The sequence below is a fragment of the Drosophila pseudoobscura genome, chromosome 3 (genome assembly GCF_009870125.1).
Source record: "Drosophila pseudoobscura strain MV-25-SWS-2005 chromosome 3, UCI_Dpse_MV25, whole genome shotgun sequence".
NCBI lineage: Eukaryota > Metazoa > Arthropoda > Insecta > Diptera > Drosophilidae > Drosophila > Drosophila pseudoobscura.
The window spans coordinates 22,782,721-22,801,721 of NC_046680.1; the positions used below are offsets into that span (position 1 = coordinate 22,782,721).

The following is a 19,001-nucleotide window of genomic DNA, read 5'->3' on the forward strand; positions in this document are numbered from 1 at the left end:
ACTCTTGTTTCCTAAGCAAGCTAATTGATTAAATTTTTCAACCGAAGCGTTTCAAGAGAGCCGCAAAAAACTCAATAAGAAAAGGTTTTAGATTCAAGGTCGGACAAAATTCGCTATGCTCGCGTAGAATTCATTACGGATAATGGCTAAGCCTGCAGATTTGCGATCCCAGAGCCTGAAATTGATCATTTGTGATGGCCGCGAGCATGGCTGATGGGATTATCCTGTGGCCTATAAATAGGGCACATTCTTCTGATGGCTCAAACGTTGGGACTGGAGCCGTCAAGCCTCACACACCTACGAAGACAGAGAAAGCCCAAATGCATTTGATCAAGGTCACCTTGTTGCTGAGCTTATTGGCTGTGAGTATATTATCATCTTACTAGCCCTACTTGCTTCGATCCGATCCATACCGATGCCATTCGTCATTTAGCTGTGCCATAAGAGTCAGGTCCAGGCATTTTCAAAAGATTTTGACAAGTACCTGCAGTGCTTCGAGGTGATTAACGACGGGGTGTCCTTGCTGATCGAAAACACCATTCCTGCAATAAAGATCCTGGTTTTGTGCATTGACTATCAACCCCAGTTGGAAAAGGGCAATAGCTTCCTCAAGTACATTCGAATCGTGCACCAATTTGCCAAGAAGGCGATCTACCATAAGCCCGATTGCCTTATCCAGATGTTCTCGGCGGCTGTCACTTTGCTGAAGCCCCAGGAACGAAAGTTAGACTCCCTGAACTGCTTTGAGGAGTAAGGTCTACAATAAATTATACATTTTCAATAAAAATTCAGAGCATACCCGGAGTTTGCGAGGCTTAGCAAACTGAATATCATCGTCACAAGCGTTTGATTCCCCAAAGCAAGCCACAAAAAATTGGATTATCAAACGGAATCCTTCGCAGAATGTCAAATTATGTGAAACTGCAAGAAACACAAGAAACTTGCGCTAAAAATCAGGCCATTCGGTATATTTTACATCAAAACAAAACTTAAGAATCGATTAAGAAAGGCTTCTGCTGGTAGTCCATTCAATATGATACACTTAAGGGATATTTTAGGTTGTCACACGTTTTTTTATATACTCCAGAAATCCTGGATCTAGGCCCCAGGAGAGTGGCATCATCATCATCAGCAGGGCGCCGCAGAGCACTGAAAAAGTAAGGGTTTATATTTGCACACGTTCGGAAATTTTAAATACTCACGAAACAGTCGAGGAAGCTTCATGCTGATTGATTCTGAGTTCACCGAACATTGTCGCTGGTTTATATAGTAAATTGCAAACCATTTCGTGACTGTTGAACGTCCGATAAAGCCTAGAACGTGAACACAATGTTAGTCGGAAGCGTGACCCATATGGAGATAGTATGAGACAATCTATTCGTAATCCCAAATTTTGTCTGGCACCTGCTAAGTAATTGCTTCAGTTCCATGGTCGCTTCGCTTACTCCGCTCCAAATCCTTTCTATTGTTGCTTAGAAATTCCATGGAAACAAAAGCTCGCCACGCTCGCTGATGCAAATCCCCGACTGGAGACTGCAGAGTGTCGTTGCATAAGCCCCAGTACCAGGCACTCTCGGGGCCTGGGTTTTGTGTTGGTTCAAGCACTCTTTGAGTGGACAAATTTACTTTGCAGAGCCAAAGATTCGTTGTAATTAGGCGAGTTGTCACTGTTTGCCGTTTGCCATTTGCCATTCCGAAGCTGCTCTCCCTCGTCGCTGGCCACAAGAGCATTTTATGGACTTTTGTCGCTGGTCTTCCTTCTTCTTTTGTTGGATTTTGGTCTGAGCAAATGAATAATTCAATAGTCGGCAGGCGAGCGGAGGCAGAAGCTGCAGGTCTGCAGCTCTGCAGTCCATCGCAGTTGCATTGTTGGCCAGCGGCGGCTGTAATTGAGGTCAGTGAAATCAAATCGCTTGGACGCGAAGCGGCAGCATTGGACGGACAGGTTGTTAGCACTTGCTGAAGCTGCTTAGCAGAGTGGAGAAGAACTGGAACTGGACCTGGACTTGGTTTCCCTTGGCTCTCGCAGCGGCTCCACTTTCAATGGCCAAACGCGGCCACGGGTTCTTCCTCTTCGGACTGCTTTTGGGGCTAGCCGCCGTTGTTTCCGTCAGCCAAAATCACAGCCACGCCACTAAAAATAGACAACAATTAAATGCAAATCAATTGAATTGATTTCCCCTCAAGGCACGGTGGGAACCACATATAAAAGCTGGCAATTTCTTCAATCAAACCGAAAGAAGAGGAACCTTTGATCGGGGAGTACACTCATCGGAGGTTTTCTTCCGTACATGGTTCCCACTGCACTTGGCAAGACGATTAAACAACAATGACATTGGCCTTCAGGAGATCACGTTAGAGGCTGCCAAATCTCCCCAATTAGCGGCTATAAAAGCGACCGATACACACCACCAACGCCAGACAACTTAGACGCTGGGCGAGACAGTGCCACGTCCACTTGCAACTTGCAGCAGCTTCAGTTGTACGAGTAGTTTCCATTGCCAGGGCGAGATCACCCATTGTTGAGATCAGTATGTTCGACTCAAAGATTAACGTGCCCAAGTACGATTCGGAGGCGTTCGACAATGTGGAGTACGAGCTCCAGATGACGTACACTTTGGAGACGGATTGCCGCATCATGAGCTTCTACGACGCCATGTGGGGCATGGAGGTGTCGGGCGGCTACGACCAGTTCGAGCCGCTGACCATCATCAATGTGTCGCCCACGGGCCTGGCCAAGCGCGGCGGAATGCGCGTCGGTGATGAAATCACTCAGATCAACGATGTCCCCGCGCTGGATTTGACCTTTAACGAGGCCCTCGAGCTCTTCCGCAAGTCCTCGCGGTACGTTCGCGTATATGTGCGTGGGTAAGTAGCCGATCCGCAAGCGTTTTCTCCTTCGGTAGGTAACCGTGTACCTCTTTCAGCGATGACGATGCTCCCGGCGAAGAGGACTGGACCTGCGACTGCTGGTTCAAGCCCAGGAAGCCATGGAGGCGCGACTTTACGCCCATTCAGTGGACCTTCCCCTGGAACGATCGCCGCAAGCCGGTCTACAAGGAGTCCAACTGCTTTATGGTGCCCAGCAAAATGGAGGAGAAGATTCGGCTGCGCCGTGCGGCCACCTCTGCCGTCCACAAGAAGGAGGACGCCCCACCGCACACCCGCTCGCTGACGCCGACGCCCCGGCCTAAGAACCAGCCCGGTCCGAATCTGCTCGAGAGTGTCCTCCGACCACGTGGCCCGCCACCAAGGGACTAGATGTGCGGCGACCTACAATGAGCTGGCTAAAATGTGAAATTTCAATACGCAGGCAGCGCTGTATCCGCTGCAGTGCTTTGGGATCCACAGGATCCATCACTCACACGTTGTCTACCTCAGCGTGGCAGCCAGCTGTATCTTCCCGAGAGCAGCTGTAGTGCCGTGCAAGGGCTTAATCCCGGACTTCAAAGAGTGTCCGCAAAGGAACATTGTCGACGTCCTGTTGAGGATCAAGCTGTTACTCAAGTGCATAGAAAATAAAGGCCACAAGGCCAATCGATTCGATACGTACGCTCGTAGATGGCATTTTCAGCAGTTCTTCTAATTTCTAATCCCACTATTATGGATGGTCTTCATTGGCGAGATCAATGAAAGATTATTCAATTAGTGATGAATATACATGGATTTTTTAGAAGTAATCTGTTACGTTAGTGGATAGCAATTAAGGGCAGAATCCAATCGATTTGATACGTACCGGTTTCGAATTGCATTTCCAATTGGCAGCGGCCGAGAGTCACGCTCTGGAATGGACTTTCGATTCAGTTATTGTCGCTTTTCGCTGCTGCCGCAATGAAGTCTTTCATCCTTGTGGCACTTTGCTGGCTCTCGATAAAGCTGGTGAGCGCGCATCCGGCTGTTCCCTGTCATGGCACTACCTACTTCGACTGTTACCATTACTGCTACGGCAGCTGCCGCGGCCTCGAGTGCTTCCATCGCTGTCAAAGCGGCTGTGGCTGCGAGGAGGCATTCATCGTGAGGAATAATGGCGCGTGCTGGAAGGTGGAGGTGTGCCAAGTCGGCGACGATGATGAGGACCCGGGGGACGCTCATGACGGAAAACGTAGGAAGAAAGTCGTGCCGCCCATGCTCTCAGAGGCGGGATTACCACCCGAGCCAAAGAAAGCTAAAAAGAATTTTGGGCGTCAGATGCCGTCGGAATATGACCTTGGTATTGGCGATGGTAACAATTTTGGCGATGGTAATGCTATTGGCGATGGTGATCACAATGGTGACCCAAATGGTGATTACAACGGTGACTACAAAGGTAATGAATATTATTCAGAGTCAGTGAGAGACATTGATTCTGCTGGTTTTCCTGAGCTTAGTGATGATTATAGCTATTAAAGCATCTATTTTCCTCAGAATATTGTTTAAATTCTTTGTTATTGAATATCGATAATATTTATCGCAAGTCCAAGGATATGCTAATTTTCCAGCACTGGTCTTGATCAGTTGTTGAGGACGCGTTAGGGAAAGATTAAATAAGTTCAGACGCTGTGATTATTGTTTTGTTCCAAATTTGGCCAAAAACTGATCACATTCCAATGCAATTACCGATGTGTAGCTGCTTGATTGAATGAGTTCTAAAGTGATTAATATAAAAATCTAACTACATAGAAGATTACATACATACATATGTATGTATTGTAACTTTTCGCTGCCTTGCAAAGGAATATTTTTGAGAGGCCGCCGGCGCGCCGGCCATCTTGTAAGAGTCAGGTAAGAGTTAATAAACACAGAATATGATCTTCCCTTGGCCACGTTGCAGAGCTGGCCAACAAATAACTCAATTTAAGTTGAAGTATGCGTAGTACTTTGGTATTGCATTCGACCGTGAAGACCAATCAATGGCTAATTGAAAATGTAAGCAAAAGTACAAGGGAATATTGTGCCCGGGCAAATGCAAATTGAGCAAATCTCTACTCGTTTAGCTCCTGCGGGTGTGGGCGGGCTGGAACTGGAGATGTTTTATTAAGCATATAATTCAATTTTCATTATTCAGAGAGCGAGTTTTCTCTGCGGTGTAGACATCAGGGCAGGCCACCGTACACAATCAACTCAAATCCAGGAACAGCATTATGAGGCTGCACTCAAGATAATTGCTAACATGCTTCTTAATTAATTTTTGTTGTAGGATTTTCTAATTTTAAATTCGTTTTTAACCTCAATGCTATGTTTACCGCAAAAGTGCTCATTGCTGACTGAGTGAGATTTGAGTTTGGGTGTCAGTAGGCCTAGCTGCATCCCTCTCTTGCGTGCTTATGCTTATCGTTTTCTTGAGCTCTATCCCGCTTCAACCTACTTGGGGCTTGCTTGTCTCTCAGTGTACTCGCTCTGCCTGAGTGAAGAGCCTTCTATTTGAGCGAATCCGGGCACTTTATTCGGGCTCCCGCTGCGCTTAATTGAATCAAAAGCGGCGGCTGTCGATGCCTAGTTTACGGCTTAATGGAGTTCCTGGCCCAGCCGCGTTGAATGCCGCTTTGCATAGCAGTCTGAGGAAAAATGGAGGCCCAATTTCAATGGTCGCCCGTGGAGCAAAGGCAAACGCAATTGGAATCGCAATTAATATTCATTTAAAACGAATGTACAACTGTACAACTGAAAAAAGGGACGAAAAGGAAAATTCCGCAGATGAATTTTTAATTTCCAAAGGAAGGAGCCAAAGGAGGAGAAAGAATGCTGTGGGAAGCCGCCTGTATGTCGGCCCCTTATGCCCCTAATGATGATGAAGACGGATGCGAATTTCCGTTTTGAGTTTCCGGGTTTGAGTTGAGTTTATGATTAATGCATGAACAGAAGTCGTAGTACCTAGTGGTCCTTGATTTTTCCCCCGATTCGTCTCAATCAGAACCGAGCTCCGAACGCAGCAGTCGAGTACTGTGGGCGGCGGTTCTTTTATGGACTATGGAACTATTGACTTGATTGGTCATGCCCATGATTTTCACTGCAAGTAAAAGTTTCCATGTTTCGCTTTCCGCCGCGAAATGAAAATCTCCAGCGAAAAAGTTTTCATCGGAAAAAACTCATTTCATCCTAATCATAATAATAACTTTGGCTTGGGGGCACTTACAAAATTTCCACTTGTAATCTATGCAGCCGAAGAGTCTGGCCAAAGAAGCCAAATGGGAATGGAAATGGGAAAACAGGTTCGCATCGGTATCGGGTAAAAGTCAATGATGATGGCGATGGGGATGGCGATGACGATGAATAAGTCGCACATCTTTCGTGGGAATCTTGGCAGCAGAAGAGGCAGATACTGAGACAGCCGCAATGTTGTCAAAGTGAATGCCATGGAAAATTAGCAAAAATCATTGCAAATCAAATGGAAAACATGACAAGCCACAAAGAAACTTTTCCGCCAGCCAGCCAGCCAGTCGATAGAGTGCCCCCGACCCCACCCGACCCGACCCGAATCACAGATTGAATGCCGTACATCAAAGTTCAAAAGTGTCAAACGTTGTACACCACTGCCAGCCACCACTGTTGTCCTATCCTCCCTCCGCATCCATCCTCCTCCTACTTCTCCTCGTTGTGGAAGGAACCGAGAATGGGAACACACTCCAAAACTGGTCGCCGGCTGGCTGTCTGGGGGCTTAAGCCAATTTATAGTTTGTATAGTGCCAGACGACATCGATGCCACTGGCTTGGCTTGGACGCTTTTAAAGTTTGCCTCTGCCTGAGCTTCTCCTGGTTCTCCATCAGGGTCGTGAGGTGAGGTGCGGGAGGGGGCTCTGGTGGCAGCCTGGACTATCAGCGTGGACAAACATGGCATGTACGTATATGGGCATGGAGAAACTTAAGCTGTGTCAAATGTGGGTCAATTCCAAGCTGACCAAATAAATGGTTTGTCCGTAGGAAGCAGGCAGTCGTGCACAGAAGAGGCCAGAGGAGATTGAAATGGGATAAGGCGATGGAAAAAGGTTCAAGGTACACAAAAAACATCCGGAACAATTTATATAGATAAATGAATTCTCAAACAATAACATTTGAGTGTGGAAAAATTGAATTTTACCAAGAAAAAGGGAAACTAAATATAAAGGAAAGTTTTCCATCGCAAATACATATTGAAAAGTGGATTTTTTTTTATCAAAAACCGATTAAAAGTTTCGTGGACCGCTATCGAAACATGGGATCTATCGATAAGCTGCGATTAAAGTGAGCTTGGGTGAATAAAATCGAACCTAAACATCGATTAGACGCCTTCGATAGACACAAGTCCTTTCCATCGACAATAAAAAGCTGCAACACTTGCAGCAGCCTGAAGCAGCCTTCAATTTCCATCCACTACTCTCTGCCTGGAGCCACAATAAATTCTATAGCCTCTCAGGCAGCCTGACAGTTCTGTAGGAGTTCTGTCTCCTCCATCGCCTGACAGTCCTGGGCCAGGGGCAGGGGCAGTGGCAGGGGCAGTGGCATGGGTTCTGTTCTGTTTTGTTCTGATTTTTTGCCTGCATGAATATTTCATGAATGCCACTTCTCGCAAATAAAGTTGTTTTGCAGTCACATTTTGTGTGGCTGTTGCCGCTGTTGTTGTCGCTTCCCGTGTCAATCAATTCATGCAGACGAGAGACCTCTTGACACTCCTCGTATTCTGGTCAACAGGAACTTGAGATAACATTGCGCATACGGCGCATAAGCCGCTGACTAAACATGCCATCAACTGATGGCGGGGGGTGGTTAGGGGAAACAATTTTATCGCTGTCAGGAATTCGTACCAGCGCCAAAGAGCATCTCGCTCTGGTCATTAGCATAGCAGTCTTCGGGTGGGGCGGCTGCAGAGGCGGAGGGAAATTCGAGGCAGCTTAATTACACATTCCAAAGTCCAGAGTCCACACTGAGACTCTGAGAGTCTCTGCAACAGGAGTCGGAAATTAATAGTAACCCGAACAGTGAAAGACAGGGTCGAAGGACATCATGCTCGCCGCTTCGCTGCACCGATCGGGGATTATTGAGTCTGTGGGGCACGAGCTCTACAGGAGAAGAACTATTTTTTGGGCAGCTCCAACTCCACCAGCTGCTGCTTTCCGATACCCAAACGCCCCGTGAGGCATGATGAGGGATGCTCCCGTGTTCTCCCGGGGAAAGGGTATTTGCCAGCGTCCTTCAGAGGCCCCGGCACTAATCGATATCATCTGGGTGACCTTACTGAGATGACGGTTCTTCAACAGACTCTCCATCAGGGGACCTCCAGTCGGTGATTGATGTGCAACAGACTCGTAGCCGGATACTCGAAATCCGCACCGCACACCGTGCCGAGTCGGAGATAGTCTTGGGCCTGACCAGGAGGCTTCTGAACCCCGCCACCTTGGGCCAATCCCCGGATGTACCTCCCTCCGGGGCCATTTCCATTAGCCGTCCATCTGTACGCGGGTGCGTCCATCCGACAAAATCAATGGGGGAACACAGATCAGGCTGCCTGGCGCTTCCGTACGTCGCCCCGCAATGTATCTGTGCAACAGCAGCTCGTTAAGTATCTGGGCCTGGGTGTGCGCCAAACGTAAACCGAAGAGCAGCTGAACAGCAACTTATCTGAAGCATTATTTATAACATAGAGTGAACCGAAGGACATCTTGTGGGTGCAACTTTGATTGCATCGCATGTTTGCAGTGCGGTTATCGAAGGGAAACTTTGTCGAGCATCCCCGAGCACTTGAAATTTCTTGTAGGAGTGGGGAGGTGAAGTCAATTCGTTCTACACATGTGGATTGGCTCTGGATCTTATTTAAGGCATAAACAATCGTTTAAGAACTACCAGAACCCTCCAGGTCCGTCCAACACATAAACGCATTAATACTCTAAAGTCTGTTATCCTTTTAGGTGGACTAGCCAATAGCCAAGAAGGACTTCCCAAGGATACTGAAAAGTAAGCTATATCTTCATTCGTATTCAAACGTAGTTCTCGATCTAGGAACCACGGGGGGTTCTCCGTCTTTGTGCACTTCATTAATGCAGCGTAAGGTGTGGGGTTCATGGGCTACCAATTGACCCTTGAAGGCTTCGACGCCAGAGTTCAGGCTTCAACGCACGCAAAATTAATTAACGCTGTTCCAAACTTTTGCCACTGCAATCTTTTGTCATAGTTCCCTCATTTTATGGCCGGTCCCCGCTCTCCTTTTCCTTTCCCCCGTTCACGGTCTGGACCTCCCCGAAAAGACGAACAAATATGAAAAGGATTCGACTGCCAGATGTCCATTGCAGAATGACATCCCTTTTTCCACTGGATGTAGGCCCATTAGATATGATCTGTATGCAAGAGCGTGGAGTCCCTTTTTTTGAACTACATGTATTTTGTTTTTGCATTCTCGGGCCTACTCTTTTTCTCTTTGTCGGTTGTGCGTCTTGTGCTGGCGGCACTTGCCGAAGAATAAGTCTCGGTGTGAGAATAGGACCTTCATATAGCATATAGTCTGAAAAGGTCTGCAAAGAATATACGCCCCTAAAACTACAGGGTGTACAGAGGGTCACGACTGCAGGCAAAGCAACATTTTGGCTGTTGCCCGGGTTTTTTTTCGTTTTTTTGGAGGTGTGGCACAGCAGTGGTGTGGGGGCGAGTGCCGGGGCGAGCAGCCCAAACTTAAAACTGGCTGGAAGCCATTTTGTGTAAAGTGCTTCGGTGCATGCCACTCCGTAGCATCCTCGGGGATCCATCCTCGCCTGCTGCGCTCCTGCTGCTCCTTTGGCCGCGCTTCAACAGTTCCGCGAGGACAGTCGGTCATTTTGGACTTGCAACTTTTGGCCGGCGAAGCAAATGGCGAAGGAGGAGCTTCAGGCGAGGGGAAAAGGAAAAAGGAGGCATTTCCTCGCGATTGTTTTTCTTCCGCTGGACCTAAGCCTTGGACCAAAGAGAAGGAGTCCAGTCCGCTTTAATTGTTTTCGAACAAGAGTCTGTCCAGAGTCTCGGTTTAAGCCCACAATTAAACGTGTCTTCTGATGGTGGAGCCAACCCCCCCTCCTGCAACCCCCTGCGGCATACATAAATCCAGAGCGTGGATTTGCAGCGAAAGCCAAATGCAATTGGAGCAATTGGAGCTGCGTTTCATTTGCTTGGCCTGGCCGTGTGTTTTCCTGCCTCCCTCGATGCCTCGACTCCTCGATTCCAGGATTCGTGCTTCTTGGTTTTGTTTTTGTTTGTGTGTTTGTGTTTGCCACCGAAATTGAATTTCTCGCTGAGCGGAAAACAATAAACAAGCCAAGTGAAAAGCCAGAAGGCGACGGAGCGCAGCGGAGTGCGCCAAGCTGAAAGATGAATGGATGGCAACAGGGGAGCAGGAGGAGCAGGAGGAGGACTCTGAAGAAGGGGAAGGAAAAGCCAAGGTAACTTCGAACAGTGCAGCAAAGGATAAGAGAGGGTATACTATCTACACGCACTGTATTCGTGGAAGCAACTCCAACGAAAAACACCGTGGCATTCCAAAATAAAGGCTGTTCCCATTGGAAGTACCATGTTTTCAGGGGACTCTCTATTTCAGGAAAACATTTAATGAAGAGAACCTTATCGAAAAGAGAACCTTTTAGAGTATCGAACCATTCGTATATCCTTTCTTCTTTTCTCTCTCTCTCTGTGTGGCGTCCTCCGGGGGTTTCCTCTCGCCTCGTGTCTCCTTTTCTTGGCACATTGTTTGGCCAAAACGGAAGGAAACACTTTCATTATCACTTTGGCGCTGCAAATTTATGGCGACAGAGAGTCCCCTCACTGTCCCTGTCCCCTGCAGGCAGGGGATTCCCCCGTATGGGGGGTGTGCGGGACGGCTTAAAGCGGATAACACCATAGTCGTGGGAGGTTATCGAAGAGACGACTGAAAGTCTTTGCCACTTTTAAATGCATTTCCCAGAGCGAGAGTGTTCCGGCAGAGCTGTTTGTGGCGATGCAGCTGCTGTTAATTGGGAAAAGTCCCAGGCCGAGAGCAAAGGATTCCGGAGACAGCTGTACAGCAGCGTACGTGCCGCAAACGGCCACAACGACAACTGCTTGCTGCAGGGTCCTTCTTAATAAATGCTTTCCGTTGCATGAGTAGTGGCAGGACTTCCAGATCGTCTGCCATATACTCTGCCATTGAATGTTTCCCGAATTGGAGCACTAGACACGGGACTCACTCATCTCCAGGGTCTTTTTTGTCTTCTCTCAGGTGGAAGCATTAGCCTGGATATCCTTTCTGCTCTTCTTCGTTGGCTCCTTCATTAATTTTGCTCTCCTTAATCATTTTCTCACTCGTTTTGGGGCCATTCATTCTCACTCGTCAGCTGTAACAATTTGCGGAAATTAGCCAAGGTGTTTTATGGTCATCACCGGAGTACTAGAGTACCGGACTAACAGAGAAGCACCGCTCTCATCTCATCTCATCCCATTCCATTCCATCCTGCTGGAGTGGATGACTGTTGTTGCTGTGTTTGTCTTTTTCTTCAGTTTGGTTTTCCTTTCTCTTGGAGTGTCGCCCGTCCACTGTCCGCTGTCCGTTGTGCTGCCATTGGGTTTTGTTTTAATTGGGGTCTAAGCTGCCATTAGGTTCCTCAGCCCCCCCTCCACACAGCCCGTTTGGTAATTCTATTTTTGCAGTTTAATGAAGTCCTTGGCCGGGCTGCAGGACCCGTCGCTCGTCGCCTGTCGTCTAGGCAAATTGGTTGGCATTATTCATTCAGTGTCCTTTAAAGCCCAGGATATGCCAGCGGCAGTGGGCTCTCTACAGTCTACACTCTCGGCCTGGCTTAAATGCCAATATATCACTGGCTAACAAAGCCACCTGTCCCGTGTAGCCACACGTGTGTGTGTGTGTGTGTGTGTGTGTGTCTGTGTGTCTGTGTGTGTTGCGGCAACAGGAGTACAACATGCATCACGCACACATGTCTTCACAGGATACTAATTATGATAGCGGTGGCATGGCAAGGACATTGCAGCAGAACAACAACAATGCAGCCTTGCTTCCACCTGCATCAGACTGTCACGGTGCTTGTATGTCTCTCTGTGGGTGTGTGTGTGTGTGTGGCTTTGGGGGTGTATCAGTGTGGGGCTTCATAAGCCGTTTCTGCCGCGTGAGGCTTTTGAGAGCCGGCAAACAACTCAATTGAATGGGCATTGGAGGTGAAAAAATGTCCCACGCGGTGAAAGCAGCCCTTGGACTTTGGACTTCAAAGGGATTTGGCTTTAAGGAGGGGTGCTCTTGGGCACTTCAATCGAATCCAATTTTCGGCTGACTTTAGCTTTAACCTTCTTCTACTTGACCTGAACGATACCACACCCCACCACCTACCTCAACCTCTCTGCCGCACTCTCATCCCCCCCGGGAAGGTATTTCAATTTCGTTTCGTTACAAATCGTACCATCAGCCCCGCCTTCGTTGCGATTCAATAAAGAGCACAGCCCCTCGGAGTCGGCGACGGAGTCGGAGTCGTAGAATATCATAAATTTTCGTCATTCTCAGCTGCAACTTCGGCGCGAATGTACCGTACATCCGTACACCGTACTCCGTACACCGTACATATCTTTGCCGTCATCCCCGATTACCGCAAACACCTGTACAGCCACGCCTCCTGCCAGCACCACCACATACCCCCACTCCGTCGTTCCTTTTGGCCATTTGTCAGAGTTTTGCGGCAGTGAGAGGGGAAGTGGGAAGGGTACGGGAACGGGGTGCGGGTTTGGAATAGAAATTGCTGCCAAGTCATGTCATTGCCACATCCCCATCCATGCATGTACCCGCACGGATATGTAGATCCTGGAGGCCAGGACTCGTATGCGAAAATACTTCCGTGACTTTTGCGGCAGCTACGTGACTCGCCTCCCCAGTGCCTCGTCTCCTCCCGTTGCTGCCCCGCGACATATTTACTGTTTTTCAAATTGCACTTTGAAACTTTTTGGCTGGCACACAGGCAGGCAGGCAGCATTTTTTACGATCCCTCCTAGCTGAGGCACCTACCTCTATCCGTGCCACGACTAGCCCCCGCATGCAACTCTTCTGCCCTGCCCTGCCCTGCCCGCCCGCATATCATGTGTTTATGGCTTCTTAATTGTGTGTGTGTGTGTAGAAGTTTTTCCATTTTTCCGACACTTTTTATGGCAGTGACAGTTTATGTTAATTCCCGTCGTCTGCGGCAGGGCCCGATAATATCGGCAATCATATTGATATTATATTGATTAATTGCCCGTCCTGTCTGGCCATATTTCCACGGCGAATATATTATGTTTTAAATAAATACAAAATGCCCGAACGTTGGGGCTTAATTAAGCTGCGCTTAATTGGACGTGAATCGGATAACGGGTACCATGGGGTGTTCAGGGGATGATTGACCAAGCGGAAGACTACTCTGTGCGGGGCGGGGGGAAGGATTTTACAGGGCGAAGGCCTGTGGGACTATCTTTCGGGCTTAAAGCTGCTCAAAAGTGGAGTTTAATCATTAAAATATATGATATTTTTGGTTAGTTGAAGGACAGTTCCTTGATGTTCTAACGCCTCCCCAAGGATTCACTGACCCAAGCTGACATCTGCAATTGATTTGCTTGTAAAGATACAAAACCATTCCTCTGCTGCGACCTTTGAACTGGTATCAATTTGTTAATTCCTTTACTCTCCCTTTGAGCTGTGGCAAAGTACTTAATGCAAATTAGGGCCCACACACTCGATTTATGATACCCCCGAAAGTCGTGCATTGAGAAGGTATGCCGTGGTCGTGTGGCAGGATGTAACTTGGGAAATTAACTAGACTTGAATGAACAGATTTTTGGGTCGTAAATCATTTGAGAGGTGGATTTCAATGACAGAGCAACAATTATAGTTTGTAGATATAGACAAATATATATTCCTTAGAAATCCTGTTTTTTCCGCTGTTGTATCCAGAAATATCAGAAAACCTTTATTTATCAGTATTCTCCTGTTTTATCCAGATATATACATAGAACCAACAATCGGTTATCCCATAGTCGAAATATCGCTTCGATTATCTCTTGTTTTTGTTTTGTTGTTTCCTTGGTCCGCCCCCTTTTGGTCGTGTTCGCTTTTGATGGAAAGGCGAGAAAATCTTTGCCACGCGACATTTTCTGCAATTAGGGGCAAAAACACGTACCAGGAATGGCAAGCGGAATGGCTAGGTCTGTGCTCGGAGGCAGGGGCAGAGGCAGACACAGACGCAGACGCAACTCTAGATGGGGGGGCATGCCGCGGAGGCATACCTTGAATTGAAGATCCCCCCGCGGGTTTATCATAATACTAAAATCTAGCATTGGCCCAGAGTTAAATCTTTAATGAGACGGAAAGCGAGCGCCAATCGCTGCAATTAAAATTAATTACAGTATTTGTCAGCTTAGCTCCGGCTAACCAGGAGGCCACCGCAACGGAACGGAACGGAGCGGAGCGGATCGGAAAGGCAGGCCAGAAGAGCAGCCACGAAGAAGAGCCATCGCCGGCTCATTCACCAATCTCTGGGATGGGATGGGCTGTGCTGGGATGGAGGAGAGGCTGGAGAGGAGCCCTGCATTGATTGCAATCGCGATCGTTAATTAAATGTCCAAAGGAATGTTGTTGCTGTTGTTGCAAGTCGTTGCTGCTGCTGCTGCTAGTGGTGCTGCCTCCTGTGCGTAAAGATCAGCCAGCCTGGATAAGGGGCAAGTTGCAAGTTGCAAGTTGCTCTCTGGCTGCCGGCTATTTATATCTGCAGCACGTTGTTGCACGCAATGTGATGTCTGTCCCCAGTCCCCCGTCCCGTACATACAACAAAACTCAGATCCAGCTCGCTCCCCCTCTCGCTCCCCTTCCCAAGCAGTTCCAAGCCCCCGTGTAGTGCTGCTGCGGGCATTATCGCCCTTGATCTTGGCTAAATCGAAATCGCCGGCGTTGCGTGAAGTGTTGCAAATGAGTTTTTGTCTGGGGCGTGCAACGCATTTTCAATTGGTCTGCAAATTGGCAGCGCCAACGGAAAACAGTCCGCAAATGAAGCCCCAAGCCTTGCATCGTACAGGTGGCAGATATTCTATATTCAAAATAGGGAATATAGGAGGGAAATAGGGGTATTTTTGGGTGATTTTGTCCTCAATAATGGTGTGGAATATCATTATTTCTGGAAACTCATGGGATTTTCTATGAAATCGTTGACATTTTTTGGCGATTGTACTATATTATCAGATCTTCATTTGATGTGGAGAACTTTCCTTGACCCACGGTTAGTACATCCCCTCATATCTAGTGCTACGAGTGCCCCATTCTGTAGTTGCAACATCCACACTTAATAATGAATTGTTAGATTATCCAACCCATAGATAAATATTTAATAATTATTCCGCAATACTCCGATATACATATCTGGGGCCTCCCTCCAACAAGTAGTGCCAATATTTATACGGAATATCCACTTTATATAGACAGGCATGAGCGTATATGAAACTGCAACTGGGCAAACAGAAAATTGTGTTTATTGATGGCGAAAACACCCGAAGAAAACTCGTTTCGGTCGCCAACAAAGTGGCCGTTATTTGTACAATTTTCTAACAACGACACATGAAAACCTGACGACACTGACCGGTCAAAGTTTATTGTGGGATGGGGCATCGAAACAAATGCTTTCGGTTCGGCTAATTAGCATTCCTTTTTTTTTTTTTTTTCTGAGTGCTAATTGTTTTTGCAAATGTTTTCATATTAATTTATGCACACAGATGCCTGCTGATGCATTCCACTGAGAGAAAACTCTCGCGGATAATGTGTACCCCGTATTCCCTCAGGGCCTATCTGCGCTGACTCTCAGTGTCTTTCTGGCCGCGTGCCTAGGCCAACACAACGACTTGCGCTCCGCAATGGGCTGCGGCACCCTCTTGGACGATCCGGATCGAAGCTCCGCCTCTGCCTCAGTCTCGCTATTGGGACTAGCCTTCGAATCGAATACCGTATATGACTAACGCAAAATGAATTTAAATCGGTTGACTCTATTTCTATAGCTGCCATAGAAATCCACTTATTTTCAATGCTTTGAATTTACCGCCCCAAAAACTCGCCTCTTTTTAAATTTCCATTCTTTTCCCCAGTCTTTAAAAACAATTTCAAATTTGAATTCAAACGCCGCGCTTTTTTCATCCCTTACAACACTATCTATAATCTGCTGCCGCTTAACAACATTAACTCCTGAGTCAAAGCAACTCTGTGCTCCCGCGGGGAAGAAGAAGAAGCATAACAAAAGTTAATTTTTATTTGCATTGTAAAAAAGTAAAAAAGCAGAATATTCCGCTCATGTCAATCATAGAAACGGCAATACATCATCAAAAACCGCAGCTTCATACGATCGGTGATGCAATAAAAGAAAATCGTATGGAAATCTATAATTAAAACGGAAAAATGTTGGTTTATTATTAAGACCTGCCACCACAAATGGCGTCATAATTCTCTTTGTTGTTGTTTTTGTGCACCCAAAACATACGTGCTAAAAAGATGTGTGTCTGAAAATACCCGATGCATATTATATGGAGATGACTTGGGGAAAAATGAATATCTAAAGAATATCCCCGCAATCGTCGGCGCTGAAGACTAATTGGCAAGTGATTTCGATGCCTCGCTGAGAAGTCTCTGGTATAGTCCTTATTCATTCGGATCCTACGTACCTCTCTTCCTTCGTGTGTCATTCAGTGGATGTCTGTATTTTTCAGCTATGTGACATGCTGTACGTGCGGAAAGTACCGCGGCCCCAAGTGCGCTGACTGGCGGCCCAAGGATGCCGACTGGGAGTGCCAGCTGTGCCACAGCTCCAAGGAGTCGCTGGCGCACACCTCCTCCTGGGTGGCGGAGCAGATGTCCTTTAACCAGCACAAGTTCGTGTATCCGATGCGGGCTCGCAGCGACAGTGACTGTTTTGTATAATCGGGCATAAATATCTGTAATGTAAGCCTATAGATGGCTCACAGAAAACTTGAGAACCTGAACCTGAACAGAACAGAAGAGAACAAACGTCTGCCAGCCAGTTCGAAGTAATCGTCGTCTGGGGATCTATTCCCGCAGGTGGCTGGCTCTCCCCTGGCGAGCGGAAGTAGCAGCGATCGATGAAAACATCCAACAGCGCGCATGCGCGCAGGCGGCTGTGCGCTAAAAACGCTTAAGCGGCGTTGTCGTTGGCGCATGTACAGGTAAAATGTGCGTGTGTGCGTGCCCGTGCACCAACACAAGTGTCTGCACCCCCACTTTGCCGGAGTGTGTGTCTGTGTGCTTGTGTTTGTGAGCGAGTGTCAAATGCCACTAATTGAAACTTCTTCAATTGCCTACTTTATTATTAAAATAATAAATATACTAAATATACTAATACTAAATATTACCCTAATTAAAAAAATTAAATTAAATTATTTTCCAAAAAATTGTTTAAAATTATTAAAATAATAAATATACTAAATATACTAATACTAAATATTACCCTAATTAAAAAAATTAAATTAAATTATTTTCAGCAAATGGAGAATGTTAAAAGAAAAAAAATAAGCTAGCGACTAAAAACGCCTGAAACCCTCTGCAGAAACCGCTTCAAACCATATTCAAAAATCGCCTGCAACAATGCCTTGCAACCACAACAACAAAAGTAGCAACAACAAAATGCAAATGAGCCACGTGCATGCCGGAGGAGTTCGAGCGACAAGTGCAGCGGCCAACATGTGCGTGTTCGAGTTGGGAGCCGGCATAAAATCAGCAAAAACAAGTTTTGTTCGATGTTGCCATAGTGATGAGCGGGCTGGACGTAAAACGAAAAGAAAACAAACAAAGATACACATTAGGGAAAGAAGTTCAATGGAAATATTCATAGGGAATGAAGCAAAAGTGGCCCTCAATCTCTTTCCACTGCCTCTTGGCCCCCCAGCCAATTGTCTGGCTGCCACAAATGTCTTTCGCATAGGGGCACATTTGTCATTCTCAGACCTCCTTCCACAAACCCTCTGACTGTGTCTCTTATCAGTGAATTTTTATCACACAGAAAGAAGTGACCCACACCCTAAGTCGAACCAGAGTTCGCTTCGAACATGCCCCAACGTGCTCTGCTATGCGCTGGCAACATGTTGGAACTCTCCACGCTCTCTGCAATCGGTTAAGGCTCTCTTTTTCGCTCTCTTTGCATGGGTAGCAACACTCATTCCATACACAAATGTTGACCATTTCATGCACAAATGTTGCGGCCACATTGATTTGTATGGGCCAGACTCATGTGCCGCGGAAACGAGCAACATGTCCCGCAACATTCGGCATACCCTAGGGAAAATTGGAAGTTGGCGCGTATTGGCAGTCCACGGCCTTGCCGCCCCATTCGAATTTTGGCCGTTGAAATTGTTGGACGTTTGGATGTTGGCAGTGAGTGCGCTGCATTTCTTTTCTTCCATCCAAAAAAAAATACGTGAAGAGTCCGCCGACGAGCACACCTCTACGCGCGCAGGTGTTTGTCATTGTGTGCGTGCCGTACCTATGCTTATGTGAGTGTGTGTGATAGTGTCTGTGCCTGTGTGTTGTGCGAGTGTGAAGAGTGACACAACACAACAACAACAACAGCAGCAGCAGCAGCAGCACGGGGCCGCAATCAGCTGTGAAGGTGCGAAAGCAAAATGCAAATCGAATAAATGGTTGGCCAAAAATTACGAATTATCAGCGCGAATTCTCCCGTAAATTCCATATCTCCGAAATCGAAACGAAGCGTGCGGCTCTAAATCAATCGGAAAAAAACTAACAAAATAATTTTCAAAAATATTTCAAACAAATAATATACAAACAAAGGAACACAGAAGCAGCAATCGGCGTTAAAGTGTTTACCATAAATTTGCTTGCGGATGAGCAGCAGTTGGAGGAGGTGAAGAATCCAAGGAATCCAAAGAGAGTGCTGCAGAGGGAGGAGTATCCATCAGCACAGCCGCAGAGAGGAGGAGAAGCCGTCATTTCAGCAGCAGGTGGATTGCGCGGGGGTAAGTGAAACGGAGAGGAAAACGGAAATGTAACGGTGCGGCCGGAGGAGTAAAGCACTCAA

At 47.1% G+C, this 19,001-nt stretch overlaps 4 protein-coding genes and 2 long non-coding RNA genes across 9 annotated transcripts in view; 5 read left to right on the plus strand and 1 right to left on the minus strand.

Moving 5' to 3' along the window:
• The first annotated feature begins 251 nt into the window (after positions 1 to 251).
• On the plus strand, positions 252 to 805 carry Acp53C14a (Accessory gland protein 53C14a). Its single transcript, XM_001362001.4, has 2 exons — positions 252 to 362; positions 434 to 805. The coding sequence occupies exons 1-2, from the start codon at positions 321 to 323 to the stop codon at positions 752 to 754; spliced, it is 363 nt and encodes a 120-aa protein (XP_001362038.3). The 5' UTR covers positions 252 to 320; the 3' UTR covers positions 755 to 805.
• Positions 806 to 941: 136 nt separating this feature from the next.
• LOC26532343 (uncharacterized) lies at positions 942 to 2,541 on the minus strand. 2 transcript variants are annotated; one of them, XR_001452425.2, is made up of 4 exons: positions 2,410 to 2,541; positions 1,405 to 2,134; positions 1,203 to 1,313; positions 942 to 1,149 (listed from the first exon to the last, which is right to left on the minus strand). It is a non-coding gene; the product is annotated as an uncharacterized lncRNA (long non-coding RNA). The 2 variants fall into 2 exon arrangements; XR_001452426.2 differs by lacking the exon at positions 2,410 to 2,541 and having other exon boundaries at positions 1,405 to 1,883; positions 1,944 to 2,035.
• Positions 2,500 to 3,546, plus strand: LOC4805682 (uncharacterized). The gene is made up of 2 exons (XM_001362004.4): positions 2,500 to 2,868; positions 2,928 to 3,546. The coding sequence occupies exons 1-2, from the start codon at positions 2,534 to 2,536 to the stop codon at positions 3,259 to 3,261; spliced, it is 669 nt and encodes a 222-aa protein (XP_001362041.2). The 5' UTR covers positions 2,500 to 2,533; the 3' UTR covers positions 3,262 to 3,546.
• A 258-nt stretch (positions 3,547 to 3,804) lies between these two features.
• On the plus strand, positions 3,805 to 4,406 carry Sfp53D (Seminal fluid protein 53D). Its single transcript, XM_033378156.1, has one exon. It carries the CDS (start codon positions 3,832 to 3,834, stop codon positions 4,384 to 4,386), a length of 555 nt encoding a protein of 184 aa, XP_033234047.1. The 5' UTR covers positions 3,805 to 3,831; the 3' UTR covers positions 4,387 to 4,406.
• A 921-nt stretch (positions 4,407 to 5,327) lies between these two features.
• LOC117183752 (uncharacterized) lies at positions 5,328 to 7,104 on the plus strand. The gene is made up of 2 exons (XR_004468908.1): positions 5,328 to 6,814; positions 6,898 to 7,104. It is a non-coding gene; the product is annotated as an uncharacterized lncRNA (long non-coding RNA).
• An 11,165-nt stretch (positions 7,105 to 18,269) lies between these two features.
• Pgant9 (polypeptide N-acetylgalactosaminyltransferase 9) overlaps positions 18,270 to 19,001 on the plus strand; it is a 60,574-nt gene continuing 59,842 nt past the window's right edge. For all 3 annotated transcript variants that reach the window (XM_015185315.2, XM_015185314.2, XM_002138981.3), the window contains exon 1: positions 18,270 to 18,939. The gene's annotated coding sequence lies outside the window, so the exon portion shown is untranslated. The remainder of the gene's footprint in view (positions 18,940 to 19,001) is intronic.

Coding starts and splice junctions, on each gene's coding strand:
- Sfp53D (XM_033378156.1), top strand. CDS start 3,832: ATGAAGTCTTTCATCCTTGTGGCACTTTGCTGGCTCTCGATAAAGCTG.
- Acp53C14a (XM_001362001.4), top strand. CDS start 321: ATGCATTTGATCAAGGTCACCTTGTTGCTGAGCTTATTGGCT. Junction 363..433: donor TGTTGCTGAGCTTATTGGCT/GTGAGTATATTA, acceptor TTCGTCATTTAG/CTGTGCCATAAGAGTCAGGT.
- LOC4805682 (XM_001362004.4), top strand. CDS start 2,534: ATGTTCGACTCAAAGATTAACGTGCCCAAGTACGATTCGGAGGCGTTC. Junction 2,869..2,927: donor GTTCGCGTATATGTGCGTGG/GTAAGTAGCCGA, acceptor TACCTCTTTCAG/CGATGACGATGCTCCCGGCG.